General features: G+C 44.2%; 1 protein-coding gene across 4 annotated transcripts in view; it reads right to left on the minus strand.

Moving 5' to 3' along the window:
• Positions 1 to 21,610, minus strand: part of LOC144132396 (AP-5 complex subunit mu-1-like) — a 106,703-nt gene that overhangs the window by 35,222 nt on the left and 49,871 nt on the right. For all 4 annotated transcript variants that reach the window (XM_077664778.1, XM_077664775.1, XM_077664780.1 and 1 more), the window contains 4 exons: positions 20,217 to 20,382; positions 18,776 to 18,894; positions 15,081 to 15,178; positions 2,843 to 2,928 (listed from right to left, as the gene is read on the minus strand). In XM_077664778.1, coding sequence (XP_077520904.1) covers positions 2,843 to 2,928; positions 15,081 to 15,178; positions 18,776 to 18,894; positions 20,217 to 20,382 — 469 coding nt within the window. The remainder of the gene's footprint in view (positions 1 to 2,842; positions 2,929 to 15,080; positions 15,179 to 18,775; positions 18,895 to 20,216; positions 20,383 to 21,610) is intronic.

Raw genomic sequence — 21,610 nt, forward strand, 5'->3', positions numbered from 1 at the left:
ATGTGTGTCGTTGTGCAATAAACCCAGTTGATAGTCGGCGCTTGTTCATGCTGTGCCTCTGTCTTTCGTCCCATCTTTGGTGTGCTGTGAGCAAAAATGAAAACGTACCAACTAGCCCAAATTTCTGCTTTACTCAGCATTATCTAGTAATATCTACTGCTGTTCTCGGCATATTTTATGGCAAACAAATGTCAGCTCAGGCAATATATTCGCACCTCCTGCAATTTTTGTTGTAGTCAGGTTCGTCTAACATCAAGCACTGTCACATCTTCAGAAAAGAAAAGAATATCTTTAGAATAAGGCTTTAAAATCAGCGCATGCATCCAATATAAGGTATTGCCTTACACTGTACATAAACAGCAAGCAGATAAATTACAAGACCATATCCTCAGAGCCATGCTACCACTTAACAACATACATAGTAAAGACATTGATATGGTAAAGATTTTTGCTGATCTGAGTGACAACTACTACAAAGAAATTGTACTGTCTGTTGTTGTTGTTGTTTATTGTGCTTAAGACAGTACAGAAGTAGTGCCAAGGGGCAGAGGCAAAAGGCGATAGCAATGAACGCCTGACTGGGCCAATGTCCCTACAAAAACTTGCAGCACAAACAGCACACACATAGAAATGAAAATAAGGCAAACTTGCACATGAACAGAGGCAATCTGTCGATTACAGAGGAAATTAGTAAAAAACAGGATTGAAGCCAGTACTAAGTAGTCAAATTATACAGTTGTGTAGCCTAAGCACAAAATAAATTGACAAAATGAGTTTAATAGTAAAATATAGAATCAATCAAAGGGCATAAATTCACTTAGTGGGAAATGATAAAAACACAGGACAACACTGCATTATGATATGCTATTCGTACGCAGAGTCATTGACCAAATCCTGTAGGTATGCTTACAAGTTATGTAGAAAATAAATTTTCCCCGTTTTCCTGAAGGAAATCAGGGAAGAACAACCATTAATGATTTCGATTAAAGGCGGGAAAAGATTCAAGCAGTTAGGAATTTGCCAGTTAAGCAATTGCATACCATAATTTGTTCTAATTAAAGGCTTAAAGAAGGAGCTTTGTCTGAACGTGTAATAAGGTAAATTCTTTGTGTAAGTAGACAGAAAAAGTTCGCTTTGCTTTTTGCTATTTGCTTTCACCTCTAGATAGATAGTTCGGAAAGCCGCTGGTAGTACAAGGCTTCAAGTTTCAATATACCATCTTTTACAAAAAATTCAGAGACGTGTTCATAAGACAATAGGCCATGAATAAATCTTAAACCTTTCTTTTGCATCAGATATAATTTATTAAGGTTTGATTTTGAAGTTACACCCCAAACAAGTAGACAATAAGTCAACCGTGAATGGATTAAGGCGAAATATAGCTGGCGTTTTAGGTTCTTTGGAAGGTAAGCTTGAATTCTATTTAGCATCCCTAGCATTTGAGCAATACTGCTTTTTACTGAATTCACATGGTTGGACCAGAGAAGGTTTTCATGAAAATTGACCCTTAAGAATTTATGCTCGGATACTGTTTCTAACGTTTGCAGGTTAAATTTCAGTGCATGCGCAAGATTGGTCCGCTTATTTTTAGGACCAAATAAAATATATTTTGTTTTTTTTCACGTTTAAATTAAGTTGATTAGCATGAAACCACTGAGACAGATTTTGAAGCAACAGATTTGCGGTTACGCACAGGGATGTTAAATCATCAGCAGAAAAGAAAACATTTGTGTCATCCGCATAGAGAATAATATCCTGGGTTTTGGAAAGTGAGACTATGTCATTGACGTATAAGAGAAAAATTACAGGGCCGAGAATGGAGCCTTGAGGGACACCGAATTTTATTGCTCCGGTGTCTGAGACGATACTGTTTATAGTTACATATTGTTTACGATTTGTTACGTAACTGCGGATCAGTTTAAGCGGAAGGCCTCTTATACCATAATAATGAGGTAATTTGGTATACAAAATGTCATGTTTTGTGGAATCAAATGCTTTCTTAAAGTCTAAAAATATACCTATGGTGTAAAGTTGCTGCTCAATATTATTGACAATTTTATCTCGGATTTTTAACAGTGCTGACTCAGTGGGTTTGCCTTTCTGGAATCCATATTGACACTCAGATAGCAAGCTGTGTGTATTTAAATGATTAATCAATCTGATGTTAATAGCTTTCTCTACTACCTTTGAGAATAGTGGCAAAATTGATATAGGTCTATAATTACCTATATCATTCAGAGCTCCTCCTCTGTGTACAACAGAAACTTTCGCTATTTTCCTTTTTTCAGGAAAAACACCTGTCACAAACACCAGATTAATCAATCGACACAGCACATCGCATATCAGATCTGCCACAGCCTTAATTGGTAACACACTGATACCGTCGAAACCAGACGCAGAGCTGTTCTTAATATCGCTGATTATGCTGACAATTTCCACGGGAGTAACAGGTTTTAAAAACATGGTGTTCTGAATGCTATGTTTAATATATGTGGTAGCTTGTAGAGATGATGCTGAGTTCGTGGCACCAAAATCTAGGAAATGCCGATTAAATTCATTTGCAAGGCTTACGCCACTAAAAAGTTGCTCTCCTAACTTCATTTTATTAGGCACACAGTTAGCAGGTTGTCTCAACAAGATACATCCCACAGAAATGTATTCCCACCAGTCAAGGGCTTCTGGAAAAATCAAATCAAGCAAATGGTTGGATCACTGTGGCTGGCATCACCACCTGGAATTAATCAACGATGGAAGCTGCAGTGCAGCACTTGTCACCAAGCTTGTAGCCGTTCCTGCCACACAAAGAGTGCATAACACAGTTTAAGCAGTGGAGACTACTCACCGACTGCCCAGACCAGGCTGAACTTGTCCTTGGTCACGGAGACACTCCCACAGCTGGGCGTCAAGCTTGACTTTCTGATGCAGCCCCTGCAGGAGAAGGAGCCCAGCTGCATTCACTGCGCTGCCAAAGGGCCAGTTACAAATAATCGAAACACCATTTAACATCTGTATCAACATGGCGCCATTGCCTTTCATTGTTCAGGCTAACGAAAAGGCTAGTAGTTAAGTTAAAGACAGCACAGCAAGATGATAGACACAGTCAGGGAAGGGAACAAAAGTGGGTTAATGACAGCCTCGTCGAAATCGGGAATAAGAAATGGGCTTGGGCAGGGCATGTAATGCGAAGGCAAGATAACCGCTGGTCCTTAAGGGTAAGCGGAGTAGATTCCAACAGAAGGCAAGTGTAGCAGAGGGCGGCAGAAGGTTAGGTGGGCGGATGAGATTCAGAAGATTGCAGGTGTAAAGTGGCCACAGCAGGTGTAAGAGGCCTGCATCCTGCAGTGGGCGCAGTTGGGAATGATGTTGAATAATGATGATGAGTGCCAACCAACCTGCTGCACAACACAGCACTGACAAGTGGCACTGATTGGAGGGCTGCACATTGGGAGTTGGCAGTTCACTGACCTTATCAATGGCCCCTGAAATGTTGCACAAGGCAATCTGCCGCTGCCAATGTTTGACCCATGAAAGAAGAAATGCTCCGGTTAGAGTTCCTTTGCAGCGTTCAATACGGGTGTCCATAAACAAGTCACATATTCCAATGTTGGGACTTAAGTCTGATGTGTCAGAGGGAGTTTTCCAACAAGGAGTAGGTTCCAATCAAGGAGACAATTACAGTTCAGCCTAGACACAGCGAAATTGACACATTCACAATTTTCACTGCCTGCATTTTTTGCTTGCAGACTCGTTAGAAAAAAGCAGAAATGAAAACAAAACACGAAACCAGCATTGGTGACTTCTCCTAGTGAACATTTATTTGCAAAGAACTGTGCGAGTTTGTTTGGCTATCAAAAGAAAATCGACTCCCATGCCATGCAACTGCATGCAAGTCAATGTGCTGACAACTAAGCAAAGATAAAATGCACAATAAATGAAGCCACCCAGAATGGAAAACATGAAGCCCAACATCGCCTTCATGAAAAAACTTGATTCTGTGGTAAAGCCCCAATCAAGCAGTTATATCATTTCATAGCTTTCATTTTCCGTAATGCGGTGATGTCCTTCGACGCTACTAGCCTGCAGTAAAAAATGATAAGGTTTTACCACAGTTAAACTGAGCAGATGTGCGAAAGCACGTGCTTAGCCTGGTTGCCTCATGGTTTTGCTTTGCTGGGTCGTCGGCACGCCTGGCGATGAAGTTAGACTCAGGTTAAGCTCTGATCGAGGTTGCGCTGATCTGATCGGTTCACGTCACAGATAGAAGTTAATGAAGACGACAATGCATATTACACAGCGCAAGAGTGTGTTGCAGTTTGGCACGAGGCATGATCGGCTGCGGCATAGTGCTCTGACCTGTTCGCACCGCCATGGGTTCAAATCCCAGTCGCAGCAATTATTTATTTATTTATTTATTTATTTATTCAAGGTCAAGGCCAAAGCTTCAGCAATGGCCCGGCTTTTGTAACTTTGGTCATGAAGTAGAGCTTTCACTCTAAAAGGAGGCGACTGTGCCAACAGTGCTTACTGCAATGGTCACCGTTGCTTTCATTTGCTCGCCTCACATGCCGGCCGGCATAAGTTCCACTTTTAACAACTAAGGAGCATTGGCCAGCATGTTCCCAAAGTCTCTAGCCCCAACGAAATGTGTGCTGAATTCAGTGCTGTTAGTCAAATAAGGCTAAAGAAAAACATAGACCCTACTGCTTGGCAGCTGCACGCAGCCAACATCCAGCAGCTAGGGCTCGCAATGCCTTGGCCTTCAGTCAACATCTGAATAACAAATTAGTGCTGAGCTCAACACAGTTGCAGCACACACCGCGATGTTTCAGTTTTTCAGTACACACAGTTGAAGCTTGTTACTTTGAACTTCAACGGACCAGCAAAAATGCTCGAATTATCCGAACGCTGGAATTATTGAACGACACTGAAAAAAACTGTCAAGGACTGCTTGCATCACGGTGAATTTTTTTGGTGAAAGACTGGGCAATGATTGCCTGATTCTGAGGTTAGAGCAGCGCAGCAATGCCGACTTTTCAAGTTTGCATCAATGCTTTATCACATGCATACTGTCGGGAGCATCGAAACAGAACTGCTTCAAAATGTTAAGGGCCTCCCCAGCGTCATTCATGGTGTGATGCAGTGGAGCTCCCCCACTATCACATCACGCCGATCATAAGTGGCACAACCCCATGTGACGAGACTTCACTGTAGAAACAGTGAAAGGTATGTGATGATTGTACAGTTTCGACATGCTGGAAGAGTGGCACTATGCAGATCAAAATGAATGAAACGCCCAGCAGTGCTGAAGCGCCAGAAAAAAAGGGAGGGGGGAGGAAGGAAGCAAACACCAGCGACAGGCCAATCAGCGTTCAAAACGGCACTCATCTGGGTTGGGTTGGCTGGCCGGTGCCTTATGGATAAAAGGACAGAGCACTGAATTGCAAAGGGACACTGAGGAGAAATTGAAGCTGGCTTGTATCGATAGAATACCAGTTCCTGATCACAAAAACGCCACTCTTACTGAAAACAAAGCTCTTGTAAGGTAGAAAATAGCAAGAACCAAAATACAGGTATTGCCGCCACAGGCCAATCTTGCAAGTACAAGCGTGATGACGTCATAGGACCACAGACGCCACCTTTGAGGAATTTTCCTTCCTCCATGGACACCACGAATCTCTCAGGCTGACAAAGGAAGGTTGCGCGGTTTAATATTGAAGCAAGTTATGTTCTGAAACCGATAGTGCACTTTTATCACACAAGAAACACAGACATAAGACAACCTAAATGTTGGATGCAACGAAAATAGATGCTTTGTGGCGCCACAGGCATCCAGGAGAGTTTCGGTTTGTTATGGCGCTTCACGTCTATGAGCTTTGCGTGCCCCATGGTTTTGTTTTTGACGCGCCTCGATTTACAAGTGCCGAACAACAGAGGAACTCCAAGTTTCGCTTCAAGTGCTAGTTAACCATTGAAGGAGCCTGTTAAGCCTGGTAAGATGATTACCACAGTCGATGAAAAACTATGATGGCACGATGGGCGGTGATCGTACAAGGCAGTTAGAAGTATAAAGAGCACTTGTGTCTTCGTACGCTCATCCGGTGAAACATTCCCGGCTGTGTCAGTCATTCATAAGAGTGGTGATAAAACTAAAACATGTAACTATAGGCCCATATCGCTGACGAGCGTGTCGTGCAAAACACTGGAACATGTCATTTATACTCAGTTAATTAGCCATCTACAAAACAATAGTTTTTTCTGTTCGACACAACATGGATTTAGGTCCGGCTTCTCATGTGAAACACAGCTCGTGGAGTTCACACATGACATTTCTGTTTCCTTAAACTCCGCCGGTCAGGTAGATTGTATATTTTTAGATTTTCGAAAAGCGTTCGATTTAGTTGCTCACAACCTATTGTTACAGAAGCTTTCGAAATTAAATATTCCTACCTCACTCTTATCCTGGATTGAGGCGTATCTTGCGGAAAGGAGACAGTGCGTGGTTATCGACGGTGTCAGCTCGGAAAGTGTGGGTGTAACTTCAGGTGTTCCGCAGGGGTCGGTTTTGGGCCCTCTTCTATTTCTCATTTTTATAAATGACCTCACTAGTAACATTTCAAGTATAATCAGACTTTATGCTGATGACTGTTGTATCTACCGCAATATTTCTTCTGAAGCAGATGCAATTTCACTACAGCATTCCCTCAACTCTTTATTCTCTTGGTGCAACAACTGGAATATGGCGCTAAACATCTCCAAATGTAATCTGGTCCGGTTTACAAAAAGGAACAATTCCTCCAAACAGACTATTTCCTTGGTAGCACTGAATTATCCGCAGTTTCAACTTATAAGTACTTGGGAGTCTTTTTTTCTACTGACCTATCATGGAATACACACGTAAATTACATATCTGCTAAAGCCAGTCGCACATTAAACTTTCTCAGACGTAACTTTAAGGACGCTCCCCTTACGCTGAAGGAGACATTATACATGTCTACTGTACGTCCGATACTTGAGTATGCTTCCGCGGTTTGGGACCCGCATACAAAACTGAATATTGAGGAGCTGGAGCGCGTCCAGAAACGGGCTGCTAGGTTTGTGTCCGCCGATTACTATTTCCAAAAAAGTTCTTCTGGTTTGCGCGAGAAGTTGGGATGGCCATTACTTGAAAACAGGCGCAAATATTTGAGACTCTCTTTCTTTTATAATGTGCTTAATAATAAAACTGGAATTCCAAAAGAGAAATACATTAGTGAACCCAGCTACATTTCCGCCCGCACTGACCACCCACTTAAGGTGCGCGAGTACAATTGCCGTATAAACGTATTCAAATATAGTTTTTTCCCACGAACAGTGCATGATCGGAACTGTCTCCCTTCGCGGGTCGCTACCGCTCCTCCTACATCGTTTCTGACCGATTTGCAAAGCCACCTGTCAATATAAGTGCAATAATTCTTGTCCGAGTGTATTATGTTTTAAGCAGGGCTGTATTTTAAGATGTATCTTTTTTGTGTGTGTGTATGTGTGTGTTTAGGGTATGTTTGCCTTTCTACAATGGTTTTTATTTTGTTTGTTTGTTTGTTTGTTTGTTTGTTTGTTTGTTTTTGCTTCCGTGTGCATGGGTTTATTGTATTTTCTGTGTAGACCGCATCATTTGCCTAATTTATTATGTACTAGATGTTTGTTCTTATTTATGATGTTCCCCCCCTACAATAATGCCCCAATGAGGGTGCTGTAGGTACTGTGTATAAATAAATATAAATAAATAAATAAAATAAACTTCAAACTACTTAACGAAAATTGTTTATTATAAACGGGAGACAAGATACAAGGCAGTTAAGAAAAAGAGATTTGGAACCAGCAGAGACCGTTGCTCCGTTCTCCTCCAACTGGTTTGTTTGCGGCTCCATTCAATAGCTTTGGCAGTTGGGCGGAGCTGTTCTATTCGAGCTCTCGGTTAATTTAATCCATTCACAGTACACATCTGAAGGTACATGCAAGTGGGCGAGAGGGCCCGATCCAGTAGACTCCGTACCTCCAGAAACGCGCAGAACCCTTTAAAGCGTCGTGCGTCAGTTTTACTTTCAAGCCGCCAACTTTAAACATGAGCGCCCTTGAGCACCCATCCGTTTTTTGTGTACAAAAAATAAATAAATAGCCTGGCCCTTGCAACCGTGGGAAACCTCCTCAACGCCGCCTGCCGCACTGTGCAACAGCGCCGTTCAAAGAATCACAATCCATTGGCCCCAAAGCACCGGCCAGCCTCCGATGGGCGCAACGCGCTGACCTTGTCCTCTCCCCTCGCGACTCGCCGCACTGGGGTTAGCATACTTAATTAGCAACGGCTGCTCACTGAGGAAGGGGGAAACGATCCGCCGACGCCTAACCTAACCGTGCTCCCTCAAAAGGTTCCCACGCTCCGTGGGGCTGAGGTCATGAAAATGCAAGCCAGAGTTTTTGCGAGAACTTCGTCGTCGGGTTTGGGAATGGGATCCATTGTAACGCTGGCAAGACGCCGGTGCAAACGTAAACGAAGTGATGGTAGCGACCCCTGATAGATGCCTTCAACGTGTGGCAGCGGTAGCTCTCATTTCGGTTACTGCTAGGTCACACCGCTAGGCGGCAGAAATAACGGAGTCTGCGTTTACATCATGTTTCACGTCACTCCGTCCTATGACCTCATAAGAGTGCGCCGTGACATCATAAGAGGGTGCTGAGTTTGAATTGGAGTGACGGGAAAAACTTTGTCAACTTAGAATCCAAATTTCTTTGAAATAAATGCATCTTTCACTCCTGGACAAGCGGCAACAAAGCCATGAAATGCCGAACTATCAGATTTTGCTAACAAAAAAAAATTGATAGAGTTCTCCTCACTGTCCCTTTAAGGACCTAATTTTTTTCGGCACAACGGTAAGTTTGCTGTCAATGGTGCCACATTCCACAACGGTTTTGTTGAAGACACTGTAGAAAATTTTTACCAAGAATTTTTCAATCGGTGCATGCGCCCATTTCAATGTATCCCAATGCTGGAAACCATGATTAGTGAGCACCATGGTAATCACATGCCGGCAAAAGTGCTGTAACAAAAACTAACATAAATCTCACCCACCATACGGTATTAAGATATGTTTAGTATATGGAGTAGCGTCCATTTTAGCTTCCACTCCCAAAGCTGTCGTGGCACAGTCGCCTGGTCAACGAAAGTTTTAGTAGACCGTGGTTGCCACTCCATCCAAGAAATTCAAAACACTGTGGTGCAATCCAGTTACTAAAGTTAAAAGCACATGGTTGACATTGTGAATGGATCATTGCTTTTCTTCAACGGGTTCATGGTTTATGGTTTATGGGGGTTTAACGTCCCAAAGCGAAGGAAATTTCGACCACCTGAGGTTCTTTAACGTGCACTGACATCAGACCGTACACGAGCATCTAGAATTTCGCCTCCATTGAAATTCGACCGCCGCGGCCAAGATAGAACTCTTTACTTCACTTCACTTTATTACCTTAAAGGCCCCCGGGATGGGGGTGTTACATAAGGGGTGGGTTACATGTATAAATCAGATTTAATAAACAAAGAAAACACGTAAGGCACATAAGTTATTCGCTGTTAAATATAGTAGCTAAACAATTCACAAATGTTGATGGACAGGTGATTGCTGCGACTTCTTTCGCGCGTCTTTCGCCATAACCACTGGCCCACTACGGCGGCTCATCGAAGAGTTCACTGGAGAGAGTATAAACTATAATAAAACAGGATGAACACTCTTGAAAGTAAAAAAAACACTGAGCACTTGAAACAAATAAGCTATATTTTACAGAGATGTGGTCACATGATGGGCTACACTGATAATGATGGGTTCCACAACAAGATGGCTTCATATGCAATTTTAAATGCCAAATTAAAATTATAAATTCTTGTTTCTTTGATTTTGCAATGCTCAATTCTTACAATATAAGGCATGTTCTTTTCATTTCTGCCATAATCTAGAGACAGGTTTGGTTAGTGGTCGGTCTCTAACTCTTTCCTTATCACGCCCATTGAGCATTGTTAGCCCGCTAACGATGACTTCGTGCACCGATTTTGGAACCTTCCGCACTGCTTATGGGCATGCTGCATGTCTGGCTTGTAGTCAGAGGACCAAAGTTTCATTTCCAATGTGGTTTTCTTTTTTTCCGCGAGGCGACATTTTTTTGAACGCGTTCCGAAGATGCAGTAACGTCAAAGTTGCTTGGCAGCCTCTGCACGCGCGACATGCGCTCTAAAACGTTGCAAATCTCAGAACTCCACTTTGTCTAAGATTGATTTTATCGATGACCCAGGCATCAGCGAGTCTAAAGATACTGCATTTTCGTTCGGATCCAGTTGTGACATCAAGATGAAAACAAGCCTGGAACACAGGCGACAATGCTCCAGTGCCAACTCTAAGGTTTCCAGTTATTATATTTTGTAGCAAGAATACTATTCAAGACAGAAGTTTTATTTTTTTACAGCTAGTGACTACATATCATACCAAACATTTCGCACATTTTAAAATTTATTCAGATTTTTCTTTCTATATACAAGTGCGTATTTACAAGTTTAGTTCAATTTTGAAGCGAAAAGCTTCACTGCGCCAGCTTTTCAAGCCGTCAGTGGGGTCGCAAGTTTGACCTTGAATGTAACTAGAGGTCAAACCATGAGCATAACTGGTGGTAGTCAGGTTCGGCACATGACATCAGCTACAGCAGCCACATCAGCGACTGTTACACCAACTATCTAGAATTTGACCTTGACCTCCGGTCAAGCTCCACAGCGTCTGCCGGCATCGCATGTGCAAGTCATGAAAGTGGGTTCTGCATAAAACACCTGTGCACTTTGAAACCCTAGGTGTGATCGATGCCTGCCCTGGAGACCCACACCTGGAGACCACACCCAAGCCCCAAACTAGCTGCGCCCCTATCGGAAGGAATATGAAATAAAGTTGGTTTTAAGGAAAGGAAATGACCCCTGTCAAGTGAAATGAAAGTTGGTTTTAAAGGGACTATGCAATAAATTAATTGAGGTTACGTAAAGCGAGAGATAGGCATTTCATCACTCGTCACCCCAGTGCAAGAATTTTTGAGCTAGCATCCATAACAACGAAGATACAGACGATTAAAAATTACGCTCCTCCTCTCCCCCCCTCAACTCGTACACACAGGGCACCAGAAAAAAAATAAAGAAAACAGCTCTGGAACTGGGCCCCGCCCATCAGCTGACGTTCCTTTTGCAACTTCCGGTTGTCGCTCCTAGCACCCCAGCAGCAGCGTCGGCGGCGTGATTGCGGCGCGCGTTGGGTTTCTTTGCTTGTCGTCTGTTGTAGCTAGTAGTAATGAACCCAGACCTCGAGGCGCGACTGCTCACTCTTGCAGCCGCGATGGGCATCGAGCCCTATGCGTTCATGCCGTGCCGGCTGACCGCCAGTTACGACAGTAGCGACTCGGCGAGCCACTACGAGTGGCTCTGGAACTCCCGACAGAAGGGGAGCCCAGAGGAAAATTGAAACCATATGCGCAAAGGCAATGCCCTGGCTCGCGCTTGCCCGAGAGGGTTGCGCGGTGGCACGAGCAGACGATTTTCACGGCTACCGGAAATGTGCCCGTGACATTGTGGCTGCCGTGGCTCCAGCGAATGAGAGCGTGTGGTGGCCTGCTGACGTCATGGGTACAGTGACACCTTTTTTCACGATTTTAGTTTCAAAATCAGTCACTATGAGCACACCAATCGGCCCGCGAATTTTAAAAAACACGGTTTTTAAAAATTCATAATAAATTGCCGGCTCAGTTTCGAAGACTTATACTTGGTGTGAATGCTTCTTAGCACCATTTCTAAGCATTGAAAACATTTAAAAACGACATTTCATTCATTGCATAGTTCCTTTAAGGAAAGGAAATTATGCCTGTCTCACATATCTCCCTGGACACCTGACCAGCACTGCTGTGAAGGAAAATGAAAGCTGGTTTTTAAGAGAAGGAAATGACGCCTGCCTCACATTGCACAATGCCCCATTTTCTTTCCCCAAAAACCAATTTCTTTTTCAATTTGCCTACCTGAAATTATCTGCGGGGTTTGTGCATCCTTTATAGCTCCCATAAACAAGCAATAATACAGTTGTGAATGTCACCGAAGCTATATTAAATATATACTGTCTTGTGTGAGCACATTAAATTTCGAAAAAACCAGATGTTTAACAAATAAAAAAAATGCCTACTACTGTGTGTGTCAGTATGGCTATCTATGAAAACCGTTAGTCGCTGACCACAAACGTAGCCAGGGAGATGCAGCTTTTCACTTTCGACCAGGGTTAACCAGAGCTAAACCACCAGCAATTTTTTTTCCTAAAATCTTGTTTTCGGTAAATAAAATTTTTGTTGCAACACACAGTGCGTTACTTATTGCCTAGAAAGCACACTTGTCTAGCTTTCTTTTCATGCACCGCAATAAATTTTAAATTTAATAGTTTTCACAGAAAAAAAGAAACTACTGAAATCTCCAAACAACAGTCATTTTCCCCACGGTAAGGAAAGAGCTAAGCCACCGTTGATGCGGGCTGGCAGAAAGCTCTGAAAAGCGAAACCGAAAATAAGCAGTTTGACTGTTCTCAGAGCCGAGGCCATCTGTTCGGCGCCACGCCTTCCATTGCACGCATGTCAAAAGGTGCGAGAGGGACTTTGCAGCTTAGAACTCAGGTTTGAGTACGGATATTTCGATGATCTTTTGTTGCGCTGGTCGTACCTGAATGCGGCTGTCCTTTGAGAGGCTTTTCGAACTAAGCAGTACAAGACCTGTAGCATCCGAATAAGCGAGCTTCCAGAGCCATAGCCTTACATGGGAGTTGGCCAAGACCGAGCTGGCAGTTCGAATTAACCGAATTAATGGAGATTGAATTAATTAGCTTTTACGGCATTTCCAATGCCAGCGGCCTGGCGCAAAGCAAGCTCAGTCTTGACTTGCGTGGCAAACATCTGGCAGGTGTCCATGGCTGAAGAAGAGCCAGGGAGAGGTGGGACACTCCCCCCACTTCCCAGTCCCACGGAAGTCTGCAGGCCAGAGGCTGACCTGCCGCTCGAGCAAGACACGCTGTCAAACGCGTTTGCTCCTTTGATCGTGGATGGCCTAGTCATGACAAAGGCTGTTATGTTTTATTGTTAGCCAGCTCCAACTTCCTTGGGGTTCTACAGAACTTAGTAGAGTAAGTCTCGACTAGAATTACAGCAAAAGTGGGAAAGCTTGAGCACTTGCACGGTTCAGGTGTCCATGTCCATTGACAAAGTGGGACAGTTATGTGTCTTCCCTTTCCTCAATTTGAGTGGAGGGCCCAGGTCGCAAATGAGGCTAGAATGGGAACTAGATTGAACTATACCGTCTTATATGCTTCATGCAAGCGGGCTCAGGTCTCATACAGCAGTGAAGCCTTGCTGCTTCATCTGTTGCCATATCTTGTTTACATCACAGCACTAATACGGCACTGTTTCTAAACTCTGTGTTGGATGAGCCTCAAACAAGAATTCCTTTACGAAATTTAGGAATCTGTCAGACATTTTCCTATTTAGCTCTTTCGCTACTGCGCCATAGGCGACCGGGCATATATGACCGACATTTTGAAAAGCCGCCGAAAATTCATTTCGGCGCTTGCGGACACGCTGCATCAACTGGATTGTTTCTATGGAACAATGTGTAAAACTGCAGTTTTTGTTTTCAGTTTAGAACAAGAGGGGGCGCCGTGAAAAATGAAACTTTGAAAGGCGGCATCAGCGTCAGCCGGCGAACATAGCGTCCGCGTCGCCGCCCACTCCTCGAAATTGAAATCCAACACCGAGCGCTTTGGCTGGTGTCGGTTCCGGTTTTTGCGACGAAAGCAGCGGTAAAAAGTCAGACAACAATGTACAAACGTCGGATTTCAGTTCTGACAACCAGACTTCGTCTCAGGGGCCTGGAACATCAGCTTGTATTCGCACGTAAATTTTGTTTTCTTTCGCTCTGTGGTTCCTTCAGTGCATGCGGTTTGTAACTGATGAGAGTCGTTTATTTTTGTGCTTCAGGGCCTTCACAAGGTATGGCCGAGACATTTTGTCAAATGCTCAAGGTCACGTCGCATTTTTTCAACCGAGACAATGGCCAGGTATCCATGTCGGCGCACCGCTACGAAGCGACATTCGGAGATTCGCTCGACCTCTCGGCTTCTTCTTGATGTTCTTCACGACAGAGGTGATGGAGACTCTGTACTAAAACACTAATAAGTATGCTTGGATGAAGTTCTTGGACAGGCAAATATATACTCGGCGTGGCAGCTCATGGGAAGAGGTGAATCCGTTGGACAAGTTCATTGGAATCATCATACACATGAGAATTGTTGACCTGCCGCGACTATATTTCTATTGGAATCCAGGAATCATTTATTCTAGCCTTCAGCTTTCAAACAACATATGTTGAAATCAGTTTTTCGCTTTGCTTGTTTTTCTGCACGTAGCGGACACGGAGGATTCAGTGGCGGCTGCATCTATCGGCAAGACTTGAAAAATGTCCTGGCTTTGGAACCACATCAATGAAAGTTCATCGATCCTTATGTTCTAGAGCTTGCCCAAAATACCAAATTTGGTCAGCTGGCTTTCAGGAAGCAGCTCATTCAACAAATCTTGGATGGATAGAGTATGGATGAAGTAGAAGTCCATAGAATCCATTAGTCACCAACTGAAAAAAAAAAAGATGGAACTGCAAGCTCTGCTATCAGAGAACAAAACATGAACAAAGATCAAGCATTATGTGCAGCACCTGTCAAGTCTACCTCTGATTCACATCATCACGTGATTGCTTTTCACAGTGGCACCACAGTGATGACTGCTGACTTGACCAGCTGTGGAAAGTGCAATAATTTTTCCTCAGAGCTGAAACTTGTAGGAATGACAGTTATAAACATGCGAACCAGTTAGCATATTCCAGTTTTCCTCTACTCAAGTTCGTGCTTAGTGCAGCCGGTAACTTTTGCTTTTCTTTATATTTCTGGCGGTAGCTTATATGACAGCAGAGCACAGGAAGAACAGCAGAGTGGAGGGCAGTGGATCACCTGTTAAAGAACGGTATCCGGACGTCCAGTGACTGGAAAGCATTCTTGATACCAGCCTGCAACTTCAGCTGGAGAAGGAAATCAACATGCTTGTCCCCCTGCAACAAAAAATGCCAAGCAGTGACATTAGCTGTGCAGTCTTAGCAGCACTAAAGATGCATAAATGCAGCAAACCCTTGTTACATGAAATATTTCAAAATATCAGTTGAGTCAAATGTTTACACGTCACACAATAAACTAACACCCACCCACCCACCCACCCACCCACCCACCCACCCACCCACCTATCCATCCATCCATCCATCCACCCACCCACCCACCCACCCATCCATCCATCCATCCACACACACACACACACACACACACACACACACACACACACACACACACACACACACACACACACACACACACACACACACACCACGGAGTAGAAGACAAGAGTCTGAGCGTCTGTTAAGGGCAGTGGAGCAGGGTTGTGAAAGAAACAAGTTAAAATACAGAGGTAAGAGACATGTAGCAGAGGTGGAGAGGGGTGAGTTTTCGCCGAGAAGACGCAGTGGCGCTATCGTTGTTATGGACACGTCCGAATACTTAAAAGAAGGTGCCTGACAATTGAAAAATAAACATTTTTACACTGCACTCGCTAGCGACCCCACAGGAGACTTCGGAATCGAAATTAACAGTCAGATAAAATCTCTCCTCCAAAAACAAAAGATATCCTAGGACATGTTGAAAGCAATGAAGCCGGTCAAACGAGTCTTCGGGCGGTTCTACCTCCTCCCGAAAAGTTCACAAACCAGACCGCCCCAGCCGTCCCATTGTCTCAAGTAATGGCACACTCACCGGAAAAATTTCCGGCGTTTTCGACTTTCTATTCAAGAACATTATACCAACTATACCCGCCTACGCTCAAGACACTAATCACTTCCTCAGAGTGGTGTCTAACACTGAAATTCCCGATGAGAGCTTATTAGTCACAATGGAAGGGACGTCTTAATATACAAATATCCCCCACTCAGACTGCATATGCGCAGCAGTGGATGCATACCTGCGGAAGAATCCTCCAGTTCACCTGGATGGGGAAACTCACGCTACTGTTCTGGGTTCAGTATTCAATTACAACCACTTCGAATTTGAGGGAAGGCACTTTCTTCAGGTGAACGGTACGGCGATGGGGACCAATATGGCACCTGCCTACGCCAATATATTCATGGCGGCACTCGAAACACAATTTCTGGACACACTCAGCCTTCGAAGCCACTCCTCTACAAATGCTTTCTGGATGATATCTTTCTCATCTGGCCCCACGATGAAGCTATCCTATTAAAAATTATAGGAAACTACAACAAATTTCACTCGTCGATATCGTTCACCCATAGCATCTCCAAAACATCTATAAACTTTTTGGACCTAACAATACAGGAAAAAGGAAATGTACTTAAGACAACGCTCTACAGAAAGCACTCTACAGAAGAAGATTTTTTAAGAGCAGCCACCCGCGCCACCACAAAACGAGCATACCTTACTCGCAGGCGCATAGATACCGACGGATATGCTCTGAGCTCGATGACTTTGACCGCTATGCTGAACAACTAAAGACAAATCTTTTACTGAAAGAATATCCCGCTTCCATCGTGGAAGACGCTATCCTGAAAGCTCGCGGTCTAGACAGAAATAAAATACTGAGTCCCCAAAACTTCCAGCAAGGTGAAAGGCTAACCAACCTCGTTCTCACACATTCATCAAACATACGACTTGTGAAAAACATCCTCTCTAAGCATTTTAACATTATCGAGCAAAGCAGTAACCTGTCCCGCATTTTTAAACAGCCACCACGAGCGGTATACCGGCGCAGTAGGAACCTCAAAAACATTTTAGTTAAATCCAGAACATCGCCCAATGCTAACCCAAACCCCGGGTGTCAACCGTGCCAAAAACCACGCTGCAAGGTTTGCTGTCACATGCTGACAACATACATTGCTAAAGGTCCCTTCTCCGACTTTACTTTCACAATGAAAGAAACTCATAATTGCGACCGTGCAAATGTGGTCTACATGCTTCACAGCGGTGTGTGCGGCATGCAATACATCGGCCAGACAGAAACTCCGTTCAGGTTGCGATTCAACAACCAGAAGGCCCACATTCACACACTGCCAAACCTACCCTTTTCTAAGCACCTATGTCTGCCACAACATACATTCGAAAGCATCCGATTCATCCTCCTACAGTCGGATTTTCAAACTGGCCGCCAAAGAGAACAAAGAGAGTCGTATTTCATACAGAAAATTCGGGCATTAACCCACGGCATCAATGAGAACTTGGGCAATTTTGCCTTTCTGAAAAACCTACCCAACTGAACGAGGCGAAAGAAGCTCCCATTTTTTTTTTCCTTTGTTTATCCTGCTCACCATGTGCTCCCCACCCCCTTTCTCCTTCTCTCCATGCTGGTTCCCCTTTACTTCCTTCACCTCCCAGCCCCCTTCTCGGAAATTTCCGCAGTGGGACGCACGGCGGAGGCGCCCTCTGACGAACGGCGAATGGTTGAGTGGTTGCTGTCTGCAGCGCCTCGTTGCGAGATCAGGTTTCCGCACAGCGTCTGGACGACCGCTTTTCCGCCGCTGAGGTGACACGCCGGCGTCGTAACGGTCACTGGTTTCTCTTGGGCAGGGCAAAACGACGCGATCTTGACAGCTTACAGTAAATTACATTCCAAGAGTCCTTAACACCTGAACCGCTGGGGAGCAGGTCATGCTATGTGCACTGTTGTGTTCTGTTTCAGTCCATTCTGGTGTTTTCCTTTTTGATTTTTTCTTGTGTTTTTCCATTTTTTCCATTATTTTCTTCCCTTGTATTCGAACGTCTCACTTTCACCAAAGGCAACCCCTCTCAGCCTCTGCTACGTGTCTCTTACCTCTGTATTTTAACTTGTTTCTTTCACAACCCTGCTCCACTGCCCTTAACAGACGCTGAGACTCTTGTCTTCTACTCCGTGATGTGTGTGTATGTTTTCCCCCTCAAAGAAAAGAAAAAATGAGTTCCTTCTCTCCCTGTACATTTTGTTCTGTATACACGCAGATCTCTGTATTTATTCATTCAACTTAAAACCTGGATGAAAGACGGTCCATCGTCCGAAACCTTAACCAAGATAATCGTACCAGTTGTGACCGTTTCAGTGTGTGTGCGCGTGCGTGCGTGTGTGTGTGTGTATCAGTGGTGTAGCCAGAAATATTTTTCATGAGATGTTACAAAAAAAAAAGCCTGCACCCAAACAATCTATTAGTCATTTGTGTTTTGCAGGGATTTACACAGTTACATCTACACTTTTAGTTCAGTGCATGCAGACAGAGATGCAAGAAGTTCAGCTCAGTGGAACAGGAACCGTTTTTGTGAACAAACGCTCTTATTTTCGTTCTTGCATTTTAATATACCAGTGCGATGTGTGATAAGCATGGGCAAAAAAAAAAAGGCTGAAAGGAGCAGGGATGGGGAATGCAGCGCTCAGAAAATTTCGGGGTATGTTGGACATCGAAACACCCCCACTGGCTACGCCCCTGATGCTATATATATATATATATATATATATGAATAAGTAAATAACAGGCCGCATGCATGACCCTGAGAGTCAATGCATTATATCCTGAGTGATGCCCAAAAGCAAGGTCCCGAGGCAAAAGATGAACTCCTCCACCAACCCTCATAGAGTAGAGGCCCAAAATTGGCGGCACAGCCAGGGAGGGTGGCAGGAAGTAGCGCACAGCCTCGATGGGGTGAGCAGGTGGTGGGGTCATGTGAATGCTCCACGTTGAGGAACCTGCAACAGCGAAGCTGAACATCAGCACATCATCCTTTGTTTCCTTCAACTCTTTTCCTCACATCCTCCGGACACTCCCTGCACAACAAAACATGGACACCCAAAGACACTATCTGTACTGGAAACAGCCCTGACAGAAAACACACACATATACCAAAACACCCTTCAGCCACCATTTTTAAACATTTTTCACAATGTTTTTTTTTTCTTTAGGCTGGGAGAAAAAAATTTTTTTTTTTTTTCATTTTTCGGTAAACCCAGCAACAATGAAATGCTGATCATGGGTCCCCAGTTTATAATGCAACCTGCCTTTTAGAATTAATTACAAAAGAGAGAGAGAGATAAGGAGGACGAGAGAAGGCCGAGACGTTAACCAAGGGTGTTCCGGATGGCTACCCTGCACAGGGGGGGGGATCATGATGTGTTGCGTGCACAGGCCTAGAGCAACACTTCATAAGAACTGTATATTAATAGTCTGGAAATCAGCTGCACGTTCATTTCAACGTGACTATATTGCAAAATAAGTTTAAACCTTGCAGTGAGCATTACATCGCTCAAAGATGACAAAAAAAAATTATCTCAGCTTAATAGCTTGCTTGTTTAGGCTCAAAGGTGTGGATCAGGAGACTCAAATGAATGCTGTGCTATACTAAAGTTATACAAGAAATTAATTTCCGATGCCTGGAACAATATTAGTTTTTTGTTCACAACTTTTGTCACACAATTTCCATCGTGCTCGCTGATCATGGTTTCTAGCATTGGGACGCATAAAAATGGGTGCAGCCACTAACCAAGAAATTCTCAGTAAATATCTTCCACAGCATTCCAAAATAACTCATTCCAGAAGCGAGCACTTCAGAAAGTAAACGTAGCACTGCACTGAAAAAAACCTGGTGCTTAAAATTCAGTTTTTGATCCATTTAAGCAACAATAAGGCACCACTGCACAGTGGTGAACCTTCTGCATGATAGAGGTTCTAGGTGGAGTCTGAACGAAAGGACAGGTCACAGGCAAAGTTGTACTGCGTGTCATGAAATGTCTTCAAGAAGTAGAAGCAGCTGTATTCCCGGCACACTGTCTGAAGCATCGAATTTCAGTGCAGATGTGTCCCCCACACAGACATCGACACAGATGTCACAGACATCTTGGTGCATTCTGAAAGACATCTGAAGTTAAAATAGTGTTCCAAACATTGACGGATAAAAGGTTACTTTGTGTAGCAGTAAAACAGAAACAAAGGGAACAGCACCACGTACTATGCCAGCTTTTCATTGTCCTCACATCCTGTGCATTCTGCTAGGGCACTGAACGGTCGGTCTCACCCGGTGTTTTGCCCTGGTGGGTGGTGATGCGCACGCCGCCTGCCAGAGTGGGCTTCAGGGCATCGCTGGCCGTCACAGTGAGATGGAGCTCGCGACACTCCAGCTCCGCATGCACCCGCAGGTGCCCTGACACCTGAGTGAAAAGGCTCACGTCCTGCCGCTCGCACTGCACAAAGACATTGCACCCACACACTGACACCATGCTCCACACAGCCTCAGGTGCAGCTGCACAGAGACTGGAAATGGTACAGCTTCATTTTGTGAACATGGGAGACTCGGACACTTTTGACAACACACATCAAACCTCTATCTTTTACACCTCCAAAACTATCAAAATGCTAAGAAGGCTTGGCAGGTCAGTTCATTTGGAAGCATCACAGCAGGCCCAGCACAAAAGGAGACAAAATGCAATGAAAGAACATGAGACATAACATGTAAGTGTAGTGGGTACAGTAGAATCTCGATGGTACGATTAGAATTGATCCCAATTTTAGGATGATATGAATTTCAAACGAAGTGGATTCCAAGAAAAGGCAAGCATAGCAAGGGACAGCAGAAAGTTAGGTGGGAGGATTAGATTAAGAAGTTTGCAGGCATAAGATGGGCGCAGCTGGCAAAGGCCAGTGTTAATTGGAGAGACATATGGGAGAGGCCTGTGCCCTGCAGTGGGTGTAGTCAGGCTGATGATGATGAATTTCAAGACTTCTGGAAAGCACGAATGATACGAAAACGCAACTGACTCCCCACACATACGAGTGGGCCTGTGCAGCTGGTCTCATGGAGGTGCATGGACGGCTTAAAAATGTATGGTGTTAAGTCACTGTGGCTCGGTTTTTCCCCGAACCGTGGCCTCGTTACAGTAGTGGTGCGGGTATGGCTCATTATTCCCAAGGAGGCTATGCTCTGTGCCACTTCTCTGACTCTAGATAGCAGCCTGCACGCATGGGACTTTACTGTTCAGTTTCAGGGCCAACAAAGCTGGTGGCAGCTGACTGTGCATTCTATCCATTGTTGCAATAGCCTGAGAGAGAGAGAGAGAGAGACTCTTTAATGAAGAAACAGAGAATTTAGCCGGCATTTCAATATTGCTGGCATGCTACTCTGCGTAGGGAGGGGAATTTGGGAGATAAAGACTGTAGGAGAGCAGCGTGGAAGAGGTGGAAAAAAAACGAAGATAAAATGCAGCCATGAAATGGGTACTAAGGATGCAGTGGCGAGTATTGATGTAACCTATGGAATGATGGAGTGCATAGTCCGACGAATGGGCTGACGAAGTTCACTGCAAGAAGAATGCATGAAGGTAACCTGCAAGTGAATTTAGAGCTTATCGAGATGTCCAATGTCTTAAATATGTAAAAAGAAAGTTCATTGCAAGTCTCTGTTGCCTGAAGCAG

The sequence above is a fragment of the Amblyomma americanum genome, chromosome 5, assembly GCF_052857255.1.
Source record: "Amblyomma americanum isolate KBUSLIRL-KWMA chromosome 5, ASM5285725v1, whole genome shotgun sequence".
NCBI lineage: Eukaryota > Metazoa > Arthropoda > Arachnida > Ixodida > Ixodidae > Amblyomma > Amblyomma americanum.